At 41.6% G+C, this 19512-nt stretch overlaps 1 protein-coding gene across 3 annotated transcripts in view; it reads right to left on the bottom strand.

Annotated features, from left to right (window-relative positions):
* LOC118366602 (phospholipid-transporting ATPase IH-like) overlaps nt 1–16704 on the bottom strand; it is a 93526-nt gene extending 76822 nt beyond the window's left edge. For all 3 annotated transcript variants that reach the window (XR_008089840.1, XM_052493203.1, XM_052493204.1), the window contains exon 1: nt 16176–16704. Coding sequence is in view for 2 of the 3 variants with exons in the window: in XM_052493203.1 (XP_052349163.1) it covers nt 16176–16214 (39 nt within the window). In the remaining variant the exon portion in view is untranslated. The remainder of the gene's footprint in view (nt 1–16175) is intronic.
* Nucleotides 16705–19512: the final 2808 nt, after the last annotated feature.

Here is a 19512-nt window from a genome sequence, read left to right as displayed (position 1 = left end):
AATATAGACCTGCTATATAAACACCATGCAGGACATAACATCAATATAGACCTGCTTTATAAACACCATGCAAGTCATAACATCAATATAGACCTGCTATATAAACACCATGCAGGTCATAACATCAATGTAGACCTGCTATATAAACACCATGCAGGTCATAACATCAATGTAGACCTGCTATATAAACACCATGCAGGACATAACATCAATATAGTCCTCCTATATAAACACCATGCAGGTCATAACATCAATGTAGACCTGCTATATAAACACCATGCAGGTCATAACATCAATGTAGACCTGCTATATAAACACCATGCAGGTCATAACATCAATATAGACCTGCTATATAAACACCATGCAGGACATAACATCAATATAGACCTGCTATATAAACACCATGCAGGACATAACATCAATGTAGACCTGCTATATAAACACCATGCAGGACATAACATCAATGTAGACCTGCTATATAAACACCATGCAGGACATAACATCAATGTAGACCTGCTATATAAACACCATGCAGGTCATAACATCAATGTAGACCTGCTATATAAACACCATGCAGGTCATAACATCAATATAGACCTGCTATATAAACACCATGCAGGTCATAACATCAATGTAGACCTGCTATATAAACACCATGCAGGTCATAACATCAATGTAGACCTGCTATATAAACACCATGCAGGACATAACATCAATATAGACCTGCTATATAAACACCATGCAGGACATAACATCAATGTAGACCTGCTATATAAACACCATGCAGGACATAACATCAATGTAGACCTGCTATATAAACACCATGCAGGACATAACATCAATATAGACCTGCTATATAAACACCATGCAGGACATAACATCAATGTAGACCTGCTATATAAACACCATGCAGGACATAACATCAATGTAGACCTGCTATATAAACACCATGCAGGACATAACATCAATATAGACCTGCTATATAAACACCATGCAGGACATAACATCAATGTAGACCTGCTATATAAACACCATGCAGGTCATAACATCAATGTAGACCTGCTATATAAACACCATGCAGGACATAACATCAATATAGACCTGCTATATAAACACCATGCAGGTCATAACATCAATGTAGACCTGCTATATAAACACCATGCAGGACATAACATCAATATAGACCTGCTATATAAACACCATGCAGGACATAACATCAATATAGACCTGCTATATAAACACCATGCAGGACATAACATCAATATAGACCTGCTATATAAACACCATGCAGGACATAACATCAATGTAGACCTGCTATATAAACACCATGCAGGACATAACATCAATATAGACCTGCTATATAAACACCATGCAGGTCATAACATCAATATAGACCTGCTATATAAACACCATGCAGGACATAACATCAATATAGACCTGCTATATAAACACCATGCAGGACATAACATCAATGTAGACCTGCTATATAAACACCATGCAGGTCATAACATCAATGTAGACCTGCTATATAAACACCATGCAGGACATAACATCAATATAGACCTGCTATATAAACACCATGCAGGTCATAACATCAATGTAGACCTGCTATATAAACACCATGCAGGTCATAACATCAATGTAGACCTGCTATATAAACACCATGCAGGACATAACATCAATATAGACCTGCTATATAAACACCATGCAGGACATCAATGTAGACCTGCTATATAAACACCATGCAGGTCATAACATCAATATAGATCTGCTATATAAACACCATGCAGGACATCAATGTAGACCTGCTATATAAACACCATGCAGGTCATAACATCAATATAGATCTGCTATATAAACACCATGCAGGACATCAATGTAGACCTGCTATATAAACACCATGCAGGACATCAATGTAGACCTGCTATATAAACACCATGCAGGACATAACATCAATGTAGACCTGCTATATAAACACCATGCAGGACATAACATCAATGTAGACCTGCTATATAAACACCATGCAGGACATAACATCAATATAGACCTGCTATATAAACACCATGCAGGACATAACATCAATGTAGACCTGCTATATAAACACCATGCAGGACATAACATCAATATAGACCTGCTATATAAACACCATGCAGGACATAACATCAATATAGACCTGCTATATAAACACCATGCAGGACATCAATGTAGACCTGCTATATAAACACCATGCAGGTCATAACATCAATATAGACCTGCTATATAAACACCATGCAGGACATCAATGTAGACCTGCTATATAAACACCATGTAGGTCATAACATCAATATAGACCTGCTATATAAACACCATGCAGGACATAACATCAATATAGACCTGCTATATAAACACCATGCAGGTCATAACATCAATATAGACCTGCTATATAAACACCATGCAGGTCATAACATCAATATAGACCTGCTATATAAACACCATGCAGGACATAACATCAATATAGACCTGCTATATAAACACCATGCAGGATATAACATCAATATAGACCTGCTATATAAACACCATGCAGGTCATAACATAACAAATTTCGCAGATTAACACTGGAGTTATAAATTATCAGATGGTCATGTACAGGTAGAGATATTGGTGTGCAAAAGAGCAGAAAACTAAATAAATAAAAACAGTATGGGGATGAGGTAGGTAAAAATGGGTGGGCTATTTGCCGATAGACTATGTACAGCTGCAGCGATCAGTTAGCTGCTCAGATAGCAGATGTTTGAAGTTGGTGAGGGAGATAAAAGTCTCCAACTTCAGCGATTTTTGCAATTCGTTCCAGTCACAGGCAGCAGAGACCTGGAACGAAAGGCGGCCAAATGAGGTGTTGGCTTTAGGGATGATCAGTGAGATACACCTGCTGGAGCGCCTGCTACGGATGGGTGTTGCCATATAAACACCATGCAGGTCATAACATCAATGTAGACCTGCTATATAAACACCATGCAGGTCATAACATCAATATAGACCTGCTATATAAACACCATGCAGGACATAACATCAATATAGACCTGCTATATAAACACCATGCAGGTCATAACATCAATATAGACCTGCTATATAAACACCATGCAGGTCATAACATCAATATAGACCTGCTATATAAACACCATGCAGGTCATAACATCAATATAGACCTGCTATATAAACACCATGCAGGACATAACATCAATATAGACCTGCTTTATAAACACCATGCAGGTCATAACATCAATATAGACCTGCTATATAAACACCATGCAGGTCATAACATCAATGTAGACCTGCTATATAAACACCATGCAGGTCATAACATCAATATAGACCTGCTATATAAACACCATGCAGGACATAACATCAATATAGACCTGCTATATAAACACCATGCAGGACATAACATCAATATAGACCTGCTATATAAACACCATGCAGGTCATAACATCAATGTAGACCTGCTATATAAACACCATGCAGGTCATAACATCAATGTAGACCTGCTATATAAACACCATGCAGGACATAACATCAATATAGTCCTCCTATATAAACACCATGCAGGTCATAACATCAATGTAGACCTGCTATATAAACACCATGCAGGTCATAACATCAATGTAGATCTGCTATATAAACACCATGCAGGTCATAACATCAATGTAGACCTGCTATATAAACACCATGCAGGTCATAACATCAATGTAGACCTGCTATATAAACACCATGCAGGTCATAACATCAATGTAGACCTGCTATATAAACACCATGCAGGTCATAACATCAATGTAGACCTGCTATATAAACACCATGCAGGACATAACATCAATATAGACCTGCTATATAAACACCATGCAGGACATAACATCAATATAGACCTGCTATATAAACACCATGCAGGACATAACATCAATATAGACCTGCTATATAAACACCATGCAGGACATAACATCAATATAGACCTGCTATATAAACACCATGCAGGTCATAACATCAATGTAGACCTGCTATATAAACACCATGCAGGTCATAACATCAATGTAGACCTGCTATATAAACACCATGCAGGACATCAATGTAGACCTGCTATATAAACACCATGCAGGTCATAACATCAATATAGACCTGCTATATAAACACCATGCAGGTCATAACATCAATATAGACCTGCTATATAAACACCATGCAGGTCATAACATCAATGTAGACCTGCTATATAAACACCATGCAGGTCATAACATCAATGTAGACCTGCTATATAAACACCATGCAGGTCATAACATCAATGTAGACCTGCTATATAAACACCATGCAGGTCATAACATCAATGTAGACCTGCTATGTAAACACCATGCAGGTCATTACATCAATGTAGACCTGCTATATAAACACCATGCAGGACATAACATCAATGTAGACCTGCTATATAAACACCTAGCAAGTCATAACGTCAATATAGACCTGCTATATAAACACCATGCAGGACATAACATCAATGTAGACCTGCTATATAAACACCATGCAGGACATAACATCAATGTAGACCTGCTATATAAACACCATGCAGGACATAACATCAATGTAGACCTGCTATATAAACACCTAGCAAGTCATAACGTCAATATAGACCTGCTATATAAACACCATGCAGGACATAACATCAATATAGACCTGCTATATAAACACCATGCAGGACATACCATCAATATAGACCTGCTATATAAACACCTAGCAAGTCATAACGTCAATATAGACCTGCTATATAAACACCATGCAGGACATAACATCAATGTAGACCTGCTATATAAACACCATGCAGGTCATAACATCAATATAGACCTGCTATATAAACACCATGCAGGACATAACATCAATATAGACCTGCTATATAAACACCATGCAGGACATAACATCAATGTAGACCTGCTATATAAACACCATGCAGGTCATAACATCAATATAGACCTGCTATATAAACACCATGCAGGACATAACATCAATATAGACCTGCTATATAAACACCATGCAGGACATAACATCAATATAGACCTGCTATATAAACACCATGCAGGACATAACATCAATGTAGACCTGCTATATAAACACCTAGCAAGTCATAACGTCAATATAGACCTGCTATATAAACACCATGCAGGACATAACATCAATGTAGACCTGCTATATAAACACCATGCAGGACATAACATCACTATAGACCTGCTATATAAACACCATGCAGGACATAACATCAATATAGACCTGCTATATAAACACCATGCAGGTCATAACATCAATGTAGACCTGCTATACGTATAATCACCAGGCATGACATAACATCAATATAGACCTTTTTGAAGATGGTGCTGACTGACATGGCAGCTCTTCTTCTAGCTCCTAAGCAACTTAGCAGTATGTTTTTGTGTGTGTTGATTCTTACATTATTAGCCAAGAATGTTTTTTGTGTTATAACATTCGGCCGGAAATAAATGTTGGATATCAGAGCGGTGGTAACTCACCACATATTCTGACCAGAAATACAACTTTCTCAATTTGGATTCTTTGTTCTTACCCCAACAAGGCAATGGAACTTATCCCAGAGGTTGCTCCAAGACACCGCCGGCAGAGAAGAGGCATTCGGATTGGAATTCTAGTCCGACTCAGGAGGCGTGCACACCATCCTCCGCTTCTGAGTATATTACTTGCTAATGTTCAGTCCATGGACAAAGTAGACAAGCTCAGGGCGAGGATCTCCTTCCAGAGAGACATCAGGGACTGAAACATACTCTGTTTCACAGAATCATGGCTCTCTCCGGATATATTGTCCCCGTCCATACATCCAGCCGGGTTCTCAGTACATTGCGCAGACAGCAATAAAGAACTCTCCGGGAAGAAGAAAGGCAGAGGTGTATATTTCATGATGAACTACTCATGATGTGATTATGATAACGTACAAAAAACTCAAGTACTTTTCTTCACCCAACCTAGAATACCTCACATCAAATGCCAACCATATTACATCGCATGAGAATTCTCTTCGGTTATAGTTAGAGCCTTGTATATTCCCCCTCAAGCCGATACCACGATGGCCCTCAAGGAACTACACTAGACTTTGTGCAAACTGAAAACCACATATCCTGAGGCCGCATTTATTGTAGCTGGGGATTTTAACAAAGCAAATTTGAGGAAAACGCTACTGAAGTTCTATCAACACATTGCCTGTAGTACTCTCGCTTCAAAAACTCTTGACCATTGTTACTCTCCCTTCCGGGATGGCTACAAGGCCCTCCCCCACCCTCCCTTCGGCAAATCAGATCACGACATTCTGCTCCTCCCTTCCTATAGGCAGAAACTCAAACAGGAAGTACCCTAAGGTTTATTCAACGCTGGTCTGACCAATCGGGAATCCATGCTTCAAGGTTGTTTTGATCACACAGAATAGGATATTGTCCGGGTTGCATCTGAGAATAAAACTGACTTATACACAGACACCGTGATGGAGTTCATCACTGTTTATGGAATGTTGTTCCCACCGTGACTATTAAAACCTACCCAAACCAAAAACCGTGGATAGATGTCAGCATTCGCGCAAAACTGAAAGCGTGAATCATGGCAAGGTGACTAGGAAAATGGTTGAATACAAAGAGTGCAGTATTGCCCTCCGTAAGGCAATCAAACCAGCAAAACTTCAGTACAGAGACAAAGTGGAGTTGCAATTCAACGGCTCAGGCATGAGACGTTGGTAGCAGGGACTCCAGACAATCACAGATTACAAAGGGAAAACCCGCCATGTCGCAGACACCGACATCTTGCTCCCGTACAAGCTAAACATATCTTCGCCTGCTTTGAGGATAACACGGTGCCACTGACGCAGACCGCAACCAGAGACTGTGGGCTCCCGTTCTCCGTGGCCGATGTGAGTAATACATTTTAGCGTGTTTTCACCTTGTCAGCTCGGGGGGATCCAATCTTGCAACCTTACAGTTAACTAGTCCAACGTTATAACCACCTGCCTCTCGTTGCACTCCACAAGGAGACTGCCTGTTACGCGAATGCAGTAAGCCAAGGTAAGTTGCTATCTAGCATTAAACTTATCTTCTAAAAAACAATCAATCATAATAACTAGTTATAACTACACATGGTTGATGATATTACTAGTTTATCTAGCATGTCCTGCGTTGCATATAATCGATGCAACGCATGGGAATGATTTAACAAAAGCACATTTACGAAAAAAGCACAATCGTTGGACGACTGTACCTAACCATAAACACCAATGCCTTTCTTAAAATCAACACACAGAAATATATATTTTTAAACCTGCACATTTAGCTAAAATCAATCCAGCTTAGCTGGCAATATTAACCAGGTGAAATTGTGTCAATTCTCTTACGTTCATTGCACGCAGAGTCAGGGTATATGCAACAGTTTGGGCAGCCTGGCTCATTGCAAACTAATTTGCCAGAATTTTACGTAATTATGACATAACATTGAAGGTTGTGCAATGTAACAAGAATATTTAGACTTCGGGATGCCACCCGTTAGATAAAATACAGAACGGTTGAGTATTTCACTGAAATAATAAAGGTTTTGTTTTCGAAATGATAGTTTCCGGATTCGACCATATTAATAACCAAAGCCTCGTATTTCTGTGTGTTATGTTATCATTAAGTCTATGATTTGATAGAGAAGTCTGACTGAGCAGTGGTAGGCAGCAGCAGACTCGTAAGCATTCATTCAAACAGCACTTTTGTGCGTTTTGCCAGCAGCTCTTCGCAAGCACAGCGCTGTTTATGACTTCAAGTCTATCAGCCTAATGGCTGGTGTAACCGATGTGAAATAGCTAGCTAGTTAGTGGGGTGCACGCTAATAGCGTTTCAAACGCCACTCGCTCTGAGACTTGGAGTGGTTGTTCCCCTTGCTCTGCAAGGGCCGTGGCTATTGTGGAGCGATGGGTAACGCTGCTTCGAATGTGGCTGTTGTCGATGTGTTCCTGGTTCGAGCCCAGGTAGAAGCGAGGAGAGGGACGGAAGCTATACTGTTACACTGGCAATACTATAGTGCCTATAAGAAGATCCAATAGTCAAAGGTATATGAAATACAAATGGTATAGAGAGAAATAGTCCTATAAATACTATATTAACTACAACCTAAAACTATTACCTTGGAATATTGAAGTCTCATGTTAAAAGGAACCACCAACTTTCATATTTTCTCATATTCTGAGCAAGGAACTCAAACGTTAGCTTTTTTACATGGCACATATTGCACTTTTACTTTCTTCTCCAAAACTTTGTTTTTGCATTATTTAAACCAAATTGAACATGTTTCATTATTTATTTGAGGCTAAATAGATTTTTATTGATGTATTATATTAAGTTAAAATAAGTGTTAATTCAGTATTGTTGTAATTGTCATTATTACAAATAAATAAATAAATCAAATCAGCCCATTAATCGGTATTGGCTTTGTTTGGTCCTCCAATAATCGGTATCGGCGTTGAAAAATCATAATCGGTCAATCTCTAGTCCGAACGAGTATGACATTGTTGCCGCCCGTAGCATTGAAGGCAAGGGAAGCCAGCGAGCTTCTGGCCTCCCTTGATAAAAAAATAAATGGGCCAATCAGCATTGAGCTAAACTGAGCGAGCTCAACTGTGAATGATCCTGACGCACCAAAAAATAAGTGTCTAGGGAAGCCAGCTTGGATTTTGGCGTCACTCCTATCAAAGTCATTGAGAACATATGTCATTGACAGAAAAACATGAATTGTTGCATCTCGTTGTGTTGTTGTCGTCTGGTGGCTAGCTAGCCAGCTAGCCGAAATGGTCCCTTTCCTATATTAGAAATGGGTGGGGATAGGGATTTGGACTTGTGGTTTCACTTAATTCTCCATACTGGCCTATGATTATAACAGCGATTCTGATGCAACCATTAATTCATACATTGTTCTGCTCCTGAACTGAGAGGATGGAAGTTTAATACATAGCTAGATGTAGAAGGTTAATGTTAACTAGCTAACGTCGCCCATGAATGGAAGTTAGACTAGCGAGCAAACATTTTAGCCATGTAGCCTAAGACAACAAAAATAAAAGTGTGTACTGTATGACAGAGTGATAGACTGTTTCTTCAACAGGAAAGAGATGAGGATGGTATTGGTGTTTCTCTACAAGTCGGGTGAGTCAACATGTTTTTCTACTTGTACAAACGTGTGTGCACACACACAGCAATCACAACCATGGACAGACACATATTTAACTTACGTTGATTGGACTAAATTGTTTTTTGGTATCTTTTAATTGTCGCTGTAATAAACTAAGCAGATGTGATATGATGATGTTGAAATGTTGAAGTTGAAATGGTGCTGGAATAGTGGAGGCAGCTCCTGTTTTCTTTGTGACTTGCTATAACTCTCTGTGGTTCTAAATCAATAGTTGTTTAGTGGTCTGAAAATATTAACTTGCTTGACCATGCTGTAGGTCAGTTACAGTACATGCAGTATGCTGTGTAGACTTCACTGGACAGAGGTTGATATCTTATTTTGTGATACAACAAAGGTGTGGTTGAATTTATTCTGTGACCTCTTATTGTCTCTGCCGTTAGGCCTTCAATATCACGGTCACAAGGCATATTAACTAACAGGTTATAGAGAAAACAACACAATTATCACAACCTATAGATTGTAATATGGCTTTTTGGGGGGGATACTTCCCCATTGATTGTACCCATGCACTGCTACTGCAGTGCACCACACACACAGTCATGTGATGATGTGACATAATGCTGCTTTGAGGTCTGTGTGCATTTGCTAAGAGACACATCCAGATGGATGCTCCACACACCTTTGGTAAGACACAGGATTCCCAGGAGCACCTTGGGCAGTGGCAGTAGCTGAGCACATAAGTCCATAACAACACTAGAACAACATGAAGAAGTCATCAAGACATAGTAAACACCTCTAGCCCACCTTTCAACACCAGTCTGAAGTGCATACCTGTAGCCTAGAAGATCAAGCTGATATAGGAAAGAGTGGATGGCCACTTCAACTTCATGTTGCCATGGTGATACAGAGATGAGCGGGGAGGGAGGGAGAGTGAGGGATGAGATGTGATCTGAGTGGCCCCCTCTACTCCTCTCGATAGTGAATCTGATTTCCCCTGACATTACACCCAGCAGGGCATCAGTCAAGCACCTATCTACACACAGCAACACAGACAGCAGCTCCAGGAGGACCAAGGTTGCCTCCTCTTTCTGTAGATCACTACAACCAACAGGTTTCAGAGACTGAGTCAGAACCCGAGAGAAGCAGACAGAGAAATATATACACATCCTACAAGACAATTAGAGAGATTCCCAGTGCAGGCAGATTGATTAGAGAGATCCCCACTGCAGGCAGATTGATTAGAGAGATTCCCAGTGCAGGCAGATTGATTAGAGAGATTCCCAGTGCAGGCAGATTGATTAGAGAGATTCCCAGTGCAGGCAGATTGATTAGAGAGATTCCCCGTACAGGCAGATTGATTCCCCGTGCAGGCATATTGATTAGAGAGATTCCCAGTGCAGACAGATTGATTAGAGATTCCCAGTGCAGGCAGATTGATTAGAGATATTCCCAGTGCAGATAGATTGATTAGAGAGATTCCCCGTGCAAGCAGATTGATTCCCCGTGCAGGCATATTGATTAGAGAGATTCCCAGTGCAGGCAGATTGATTAGAGAGATTCCCCGTGCAGGCAGATTGATTAGAGAGATTCCCGTGCAGGCAGATTGATTAGAGAGATTCCCAGTGCAGGCAGATTGATTAGAGAGATTCCCCGTGCAGGCATATTGATTAGAGAGAATCCCCGTGCAAGCAGATTGAAATAAAGATGGTATTCCACGTCCAGAGGACTATAGAGAACTATAGATACAACCTCTCTGATCATCTTATCATCAGTGCCTGGGTTTACCTCCGCTATACCCGCACCCCACCATACCCCTGTCTGCGCATTATGCCCTGAATATATTCTACCATGCCCAGAAATCTGCTCCTTTTATTCTTTGTCCCCAACGCTCTAGGCGACCAGTTTTGATAGCCTTTAGCCGCACCCTCATACTACTCCTCCTCTGTTCCGCGGGTGATGTGGAGGTAAACCCAGGCCCTGCATGTCCCCAGGCACCCTCATTTGTTGACTTCTGTGATCGAAAAAGCCTTGGTTTCATGCATGTCAACATCAGAAGCCTCCTCCCTAAGTTTGTTTTACTCACTGCTTTAGCACACTCTGCCAACCCTGATGTCCTTGCCGTGTCTGAATCCTGGCTTAGGAAGGCCACCAAAAATTTTGAGATTTCCATACCCAACTATAACATTTTCCGTCAATATAGAACTGCCAAAGGGGGAGGAGTTGCAGTCTACTGCAGAGATAGCCTGCAAAGTAATGTCATACATTCCAGGTCCATACCAAAACAGTTCGAACTGCTAATTTTAAAAATTACTCTCTCCAGAAAAAAGTCTCTCACTGTTGCCGCCTGCTACTGACCCCCCTCAGCTCCCAGCTGTGCCCTGGACACCATTTGTGAATTGATCGCCCCCCATCTAGCTTCAGAGTTTGTTCTGTTAGGTGACCTAAACTGGGATATAACACCCCAGCAGTCCTACAATCTAAGCTAGATGCCCTCAATCTCACACAAATCATCAAGGAACCCACCAGGTACAACCCTAAATCTGTAAACAAGGGCACCCTCATAGACGTTATCCTGACCAACTGGCCCTTCAAATACACCTCCGCTGTCTTCAACCAGGATCTCAGCGATCACTGCCTCATTGCCTGTATCCACTACGGGTCCGCAGTCAGACGACCACCCCTCATCACTGTCAAACGCTCCCTAAAACACTTCTGCGAGCAGGCCTTTCTAATTGACCTGGCCCGGGTATCCTGGAAGGATATTGACCTCATCCCGTCAGTTGAGGATGCCCGGTCATTCTTTAAAATTAACTTCCTCACCATCTTAGATAAGCATGCTCCGTTCAAAAAATGCAGAACTAAAACAGATATAGCCCTTGTTTCACTCCAGACCTGACTGCCTCGACCAGCACAAAAACATCCTGTGGCGGACTGCATTAGCATCGAATTGTCCCCGCGATATGCAAATGTTCAGGGAAGTCACGAACCAATACACGCAGCTTTCAAGCATAAATTTGCATCCTGTAGCTCTAACTCCAAAAAGTTCTGGGACACTGTAAAGTCCATGGAGAACAAGAACACCTCCTCCCAGCTGCCCACTGCACTGAGGCTAGGTAGCATGGTCACCACCGATAAATCCATGATTATCGAAAACTTCAACAAGCATTTCTCAACGGCTGGCCATGCCTTCCTCCTGGCTACTCCAACCTCGGCCAACAGCTCCGCCTCCCCACAGCTACTCGCCCAAGCCTCCCCAGCTTCTCCTTTACCCAAATCCAGATAGCAGATGTTCTGAAAGAGCTGCAAAACCTGGACCCGTACAAATCAGCAGGGCTTGACAATCTGGACCCTCTATTTCTGAAACTATCCGCCGCCATTGTCGCAACCCCTATACACCAGCCTGTTCAACTTCTCTTTCATATCGTCTGAGATACCCAAGGATTGGAAAGCTGCCGCAGTCATCCCCCTCTTCAAAGGGGGAGACACCCTGGACCCAAACTGTTACAGACCTATATCCGTCCTGCCCTGCCTATCAAAGGTCTTCGAAAGCCAAGTCAACAAACAGATCACTGACCATCTCGAATCCCACCATACCTTCTCCGCTGTGCAATCTGGTTTCGGAGCCGGTCACGGGTGCACAGCCACGCTCAAGGTACTAAACAATATCATAACCGCCATCGATAAAAGACAGTACTGTGCAGCCGTCTTCATCGACCTGGCCAAGGATTTCGACTCTGTCAATCACCATATTCTTATAGGCAGACTCAGTAGCCTCGGTTTTTCTAATGACTGCCTTGCCTGGTTCACCAACTACTTTGCAGACAGAGTTCAGTGTGTCAAATCGGAGGACATGTTGTCCGGTCCGCTGGCAGTCTCTATGGGGATACCACAGAGTTCAATTCTCGGGCCGACTCTTTTCTCTGTCTATATCAATGATGTTGCTCTTGCTGCGGGCGATTCCCTGATCCACCTCTACGCAGACGACACCATTCTGTATACTTCTGGCCCTTCCTTGGACACTGTGCTATCTAACCTCCAAACGAGCTTCAATGCCATACAACACTCCTTCCGTGGCCTCCAACTGCTCTTAAAGCCAAATGCATGCTTTTCAACCGTTCGCTGCCTGCACCCGCACGCCCGACTACCATCACCACCCTGGATGGTTCCGACCTAGAATATGTGGACATCTATAAGTACCTAGGTGTCTGGCTAGACTGTAAACTCTCCTTCCAGACTCATATCAAACATCTCCAATCTAAAATCAAAACTAGAGTTGGCTTTCTATTCCGCAACAAAACCTCCTTCACTCACGCCGCCAAACTTACCCTAGTAAAACTGACTATCCTACCGATCCTCGACTTCGGCGATGTCATCTACAAAATAGCTTCCAATAATCTATTCAGCAAACTGGATGCAGTTTATCACAGTGCCATCCGTTTTGTTACTAAAGCACCTTATACCACCCACCATTGCGACCTGTATGCTCTATAATATATAAATATATAAAAAAAATATATGCCATTTAGCAGACGCTTTTATCCAAAGCGACTTACAGTCATGTGTGCATACATTCTACGTATGGGTGGTCCCGGGATCGAACCCACTACCCTAGCGTTACAAGCGCCATGCTCTACCAACTGAGCTACAGGACCACTAGCGAGGGCCAGCTCTAGTCGGCTGGCCCTCGCTACATATTCGTCGACAGACCCACTGGCTCTAGGTCATCTACAAGTCCATGCTAGGTAAAGCTCCGCTTATCTCAGTTTACTGGTCACGATGGCAACACCCACCCGTAGCACTCGCTCCAGCGGGTGTATCTCACTGGTCATCCCTAAAGCCAACATCTCATTTGGCCGCCTTTCCTTCCAGTTCTCTGCTGCCTGCGACTGGAACGAATTGCAAAAATCGCTGAAGTTGGAGACTTTTATCTCCCTCACTAACTTAAACGTCGTCAAAACAGTGTAATTAAATTGTTGCCAGCAACACAGTTACAGTCACCAACGCTCTGGATAAAATGGTTAGAGTGGGGTGTTCTCTCATTATGTGTCTGAAAGTAGCTAGCAAGCTAGCCAACGTTAGCCAGTTAGTTTGGGTGCTTGACTGCCGTTGTGAGGTCAGAACATTCGGAACAACCCTACTCATTGGCCAGAGAGTCCGGTATGCGCTCTGAACAGTCCGAGAGCGACACGTTTTGAATTTACGAACGGACAATCTGACAGCACAGTTGCAGTCAACAAAGCTCTGGATAACATAACAGCCTAACCAGTTCTGCTAGTGGGAGTAATGTTCAGTGAGCTGTTCTGTCATTTGTGTCTGGAAGTAGCTAGCAAGTTAGCAGTCAAACACACAAGCTGTTGTTAGGACAGGACTCTCCGATCAACCCTTAAGGAGATGGGTGGGGCTAAGGCTTAATTAAGAGGGTGTGTGCGATGCTGAATGGGTGTAGACAAAGAAGAATAGTAGTACCAAAATATTCTATGGCCATTTTCTCAAAAGTGAGTGTACAAGTTTAAAAGCAAAATTACTTTCCCATTGTTCCTCAACTGTAGTGTATGATACACCCTTTTGTAGCCCTGAGTCTGTACATTTATCCAATGTAAAAAACACAATTTCAAATTTTGCTACATAAGACCGAATTGAGCCGGTCGGTCACATATGGGTTGTATTAACAATGGTGTTTGTTCTTCATTGGTTGACCTTTTCTTGTGGCAACAGGTCACAAATATTGCTGATATGATGGCACACTGTGGTATTTGTTTTAGAATTCTTTGTGGGTCTGTGTAATCTGAGGGAAATATGTCTCTCTAATGTGGTCATACATTTGGCAGGAGGTTAGGAAGTGCAGCTCAATTTCCACCTCATTTTGTGGGCGGTGTGCACATAGCCTGTCTTCTCTTGAGAGCCAGGTCTGCCTACGGCGGCCTTTCTCAATAGCAAGGCTATGCTCACTGAGTCTGTCCATAGCTTTCGTTCATTTTGGGTGCACATAATTCAGGTATTCTGCCACTGTGTACTCTCTGTTAAGGGCCAAAAAGCATTCCAGTTTGCTCTGTTTTTCATTTAAAAAAAAGAATGTGTCAAGTAATCTCTCTCTCTAGGAAGGCAGTTAACCCATTGTTCCCCGGGCACCGATGACGTGATGGTGGATTAAGGCAGCCCCCCGCACCTCTCTGATTCAGAAGTGGTGGGTTAAATGCTGAAGACGCATTTCAGTTGAATGCATTCAGTTGGCCTCGTTCTCTTTCGGTATCTATCTTTTTCTCTCGCCTTTTTAGTTGGTCTCTTTGGTAACGCTTACTAATAAATGTCAATCATAAGCCATTAGAAATACTTTTACATTCTTTACCATGTCTCACTGTGTGTGTGTGTGTGTGTGTGTGTGTGTGTGTGTGTGTGTGTGTGTGTGTGTGTGTGTGTGTGTGTGTGTGTGTGTGTGTGTGTGTGTGTGTGTGGTAAGAGTGAGAGAGAAATGACTTGCAGCGTTTCTGTCTTGTCCTGCACCAACACACTTGATTGAAGAGAAAGTGCAGTTTGATTAGACAGTTAGATCAGGTATGTTGTTGCTGGCCTCTGGGAATGAACGAAAAAGAACCTATAAAGCTTGTTCTTCAAAAGCACAATAAATGGACCAGCCAAGTTGATCTGTATTCCTATTCCACACACTCTTCCAAAGCATCCGTCTGGACCTTTCTGGCACATTCGACATTCAGCTCGAAAACGGTTACCGGATGACATGTTATGGTTACCGGAGCCTACCGAGAGCTCGTAAATGGACTGCCGTTTAGCTGTGACAAACCTTTGATCACATGTTTGTCATCAAACATTAACAAACCCCCGACTCAAACAATTGGAAAAAATAACCTACAAAACACACGTCCCTGTTTCAACAAGTCAACATTGTTACATTGTAACAAATATGTAACAGAATGCCAGTTGCAGATGATGTTACTGGAATGCAACGCAAACAGACTGGCGTTTATCGATCCGCTACTTACGTATCTACTGATGAGATTCCGTAGTACGCTAAAATCCATCCTTTTGACAGCTCCCCACCAGCTATTCTTTACTGTCCACTTTCCTTCCAGTTTCCTTGGACATTTACCGACGCTACCTAATGTTCATCTCTCCTCCAGTATACATCGTTCACAAGCACTGTCTCTCCATCTATATGAGCGTGAGAAAGCAGTGGTCTTTCAGTCGGCTGTTCTGATTTCCATGTCATCCTTTCATGTTTGCGCTTTGGACATCCATGCAGCTGTTAAATGTGACTGTACTGTTATCCTTGATTCATAGTTTCCAGAATGTCCCTTTTCACAACGAATAAACGTTTGCAAAACGGATCATTGCAAGGACTTTTGAACAGCTTATTTTCACCTCTTCCATTGGTTGTTTTTCACAAGAGTTCGTTTATCCTCTTGTCCTTCTAGAAATCTCCTTTCACATCAGTCTTTCCCCCCTGTCCCGCTGCCTTTTCGATATGTTATGGTTCTTCCATCTGGAGCGAGAAAATGCGAAAGGTGCATTGCTCCCAACGTCAGAATGCTATGCTGCGCCTGCGTATTGAAATTGTTCTCGCCATGCACAGCCTGGTAACATAGGCGAGACGTAACATAGTAAATGTATCCTAGCTTCTCAAATGAGTATGATATGTTACGTTTGGTGTTTGTAACCTTCACGCAAAAACGAGAGGAAGGTGGATGTTTGGGGGGGTTCATTCATCATTGACAACTTTACATCATTAGCAACTTTGTTACTACTTATTACTTTTTAATAAGTAGTAGCAGAATTTGTTTTTAACTAACGTGTCTAGTAAAATTAAGGTTAAATAAAATAAAAACATAAAAAAGTTTATGAAATAAATGAAATACTGTAAGCTTGTTCACTCAGGTTCCCTACATATAATATTAGGTTTTGGATGAAGATCGGATAAAATTCATTATCAAAAATATGCAAAAGTAGAGAAAATTAGAAAAGTGGCAAACACCTTCTCATGTTATATATAGTTTTACGTTTAAAGGTTTAATGTCGCCTGCACAAGTACAGTGTAATGACTTTTTTGAAACTCAAAACTCAACAATGCAATAATCAATAACGATGTAATACTAGAAAAAAAACACTAGAAATAAAAATAATATGAAGAACACAATAAGTAAGTAAGTACTACTGCAGTTGAAATCGGAAGTTTACATACACCTTAGCAAAATACATTTAAACTCAGTTTTTCACAATTCCTGACATTTAACCAGAGTAAAAATTCCCTGTCTTAGGTCAGTTAGGATCACCAATTTATTTTAAGAATGTGAAATGTCAGAATAATAGTAGAGAGAATGATTTATTTCAGCTTTCATTTATTTCATCACATTCCCAGTGGGTCAGAAGTTTACATTCACTCAATTAGTATTTGGTAGCATTGCCTTTAAATTGTTTAACTTGGGTCAAACGTTTCAGTTAGCCTTCCACAAGCTTCCCACAATAAGTTGAGTGAATTTCGGGCCATTCGTCCTGACAGAGCTGGTGTAACTGAGACAGATTTGTAGGCCTCCTTGCTCGCACACGCTTTTTCAGTTCTGCTCACAGATTTTCCATAGGATTGAGGTCAGGGCTTTGTGATGGCCACTCCAATACCTTGAATTTGTTGTCCTTAAGCCATTTTGCCACAACTTTGGAAGTATGCTTGGTTTCATTGTCCATTTGGAAGACCCATTTGCGACCAAGCATTAACTGATGTCTTGAGATGTTTCTTCAATATATCCACATAATGTTCCTACCTCATGATACCATCTATTTTGTGAAGTGCACCAGACCCTCCTGCAGCAAAGAACGCCCACAACATGATGTTGCCACCCCCATGCTTCACGGTTGGGATGTTGTTCTTTGGCTTGCAAGCCTCCCCCTTTTTCCTCCAAACATAACAATGGTCATCATGGCCAAACAGTTCTATTTTTGTTTCATCAGACCAGAGGACATTTCTCCAAGAAGTACGATCTTTGTCCCCATGTGCAGTTGCAAACCGTAGTCTGGCTTTTTTATGGCGGTTTTGGAGCAGTTGTTTCTTCCTTGCTGAGCGTCCTTTCAGGTTATGTCAATATAGGACTCGTTTTACTGTGGATATAGATACTATTGTACCTGTTTCCTCCAGCATCTTCACAAGGTCCTTTGCTGTTGTTGATTGATTTGCACTTTTCGGACCAAAGTACGTTCATCTCTGGGAGACAGAACGCGTCTCCTTCCTGAGCAGTATGACGGCTGTGTGATCCCATGGTGTTTATACTTGCGTAGAATTGTTTGTACAGATGAATGTGGTACCTTCAGGCATTTGGAAATTGCGCCCAAGGATGAACCAGTCTTGTGGAGGTCTACATTTCTTTTTCTGAGGACTTCTGAGGACTTGATTTCTTTTGATTTTCCCATGATGTCAAGCAAAGAGGCACTGAGTTTGAAGGTATGCCTTGAAATACATCCACAGGTACACCTTCAATTGACTCAAATAGTGTCAATTAGCCTATCAATATTGTGTAATATTGGCTAAGGTGTATGTAAACGTCCGACTTCAACTGTAAATATATTAAACTGTATATATATATATATATATATATATATATATAGATATATATATATATATATATATATATATATAGAGAGAGAGAGAGAGAGAGAGAGAGAGAGAGAGAGAGAGAGAGAGAGAGAGAGAGAGAGAGAGAGAGACAGAGACAGAGAGAGAGAGAGAGAGAGAGAGAGAGAGAGAGAAGGAGAGAGAGAGAGAAGGAGAGAGAGAGAGAGAGAGAGAGAGAGAGAGAGAGAGAGCTCACAGTAGCAGAGTAAAACAAGCATGGCTCTATACAAAAGCCGAAGTGTAAAATAAGTCTCGTGTACAGCCTGAGTAGTGTACAGCCTGAGTCCTGATGTAACATTTTGACTTTGAGGATTGCTCAGAGGGTTAACAGGAGCTCATCTCTTCCATTAGACCCACGACTATGTACAGTATTTGTTGAGCTGAGCATATAAAGGTTCACTGGCAGCAGAATACCAGGGTGTGTCTGACTGTCTGCCCAGACATTTCATTTGCGGAGTTATGTCTTTCAATTAGCATCAACGCTATTAATAATGCATAAGGGATCCAGCACTTACAGCGGTAATGTGCTGTGCTGGCTGTTGCTGTTTACATCTCCCTCATCCCCTGGGTTATGAATGTTTAATGATGAATAGACTATTACACTTCCCTTTTTCTAGCCATACATCACATAGGTGTGTTGTGGTTTTGAAATGTATTGTCGGCATTGTTTTGTGTTGCTTGTAAAACTGAGGACAGGTCACCATTCATTAATTAATTAA

Source organism: Oncorhynchus keta, chromosome 34 (genome assembly GCF_023373465.1).
Source record: "Oncorhynchus keta strain PuntledgeMale-10-30-2019 chromosome 34, Oket_V2, whole genome shotgun sequence".
NCBI classification, from domain to species: Eukaryota; Metazoa; Chordata; class Actinopteri; order Salmoniformes; family Salmonidae; genus Oncorhynchus; species Oncorhynchus keta.
This window is presented reverse-complemented; position numbering and strand designations above follow the sequence as displayed.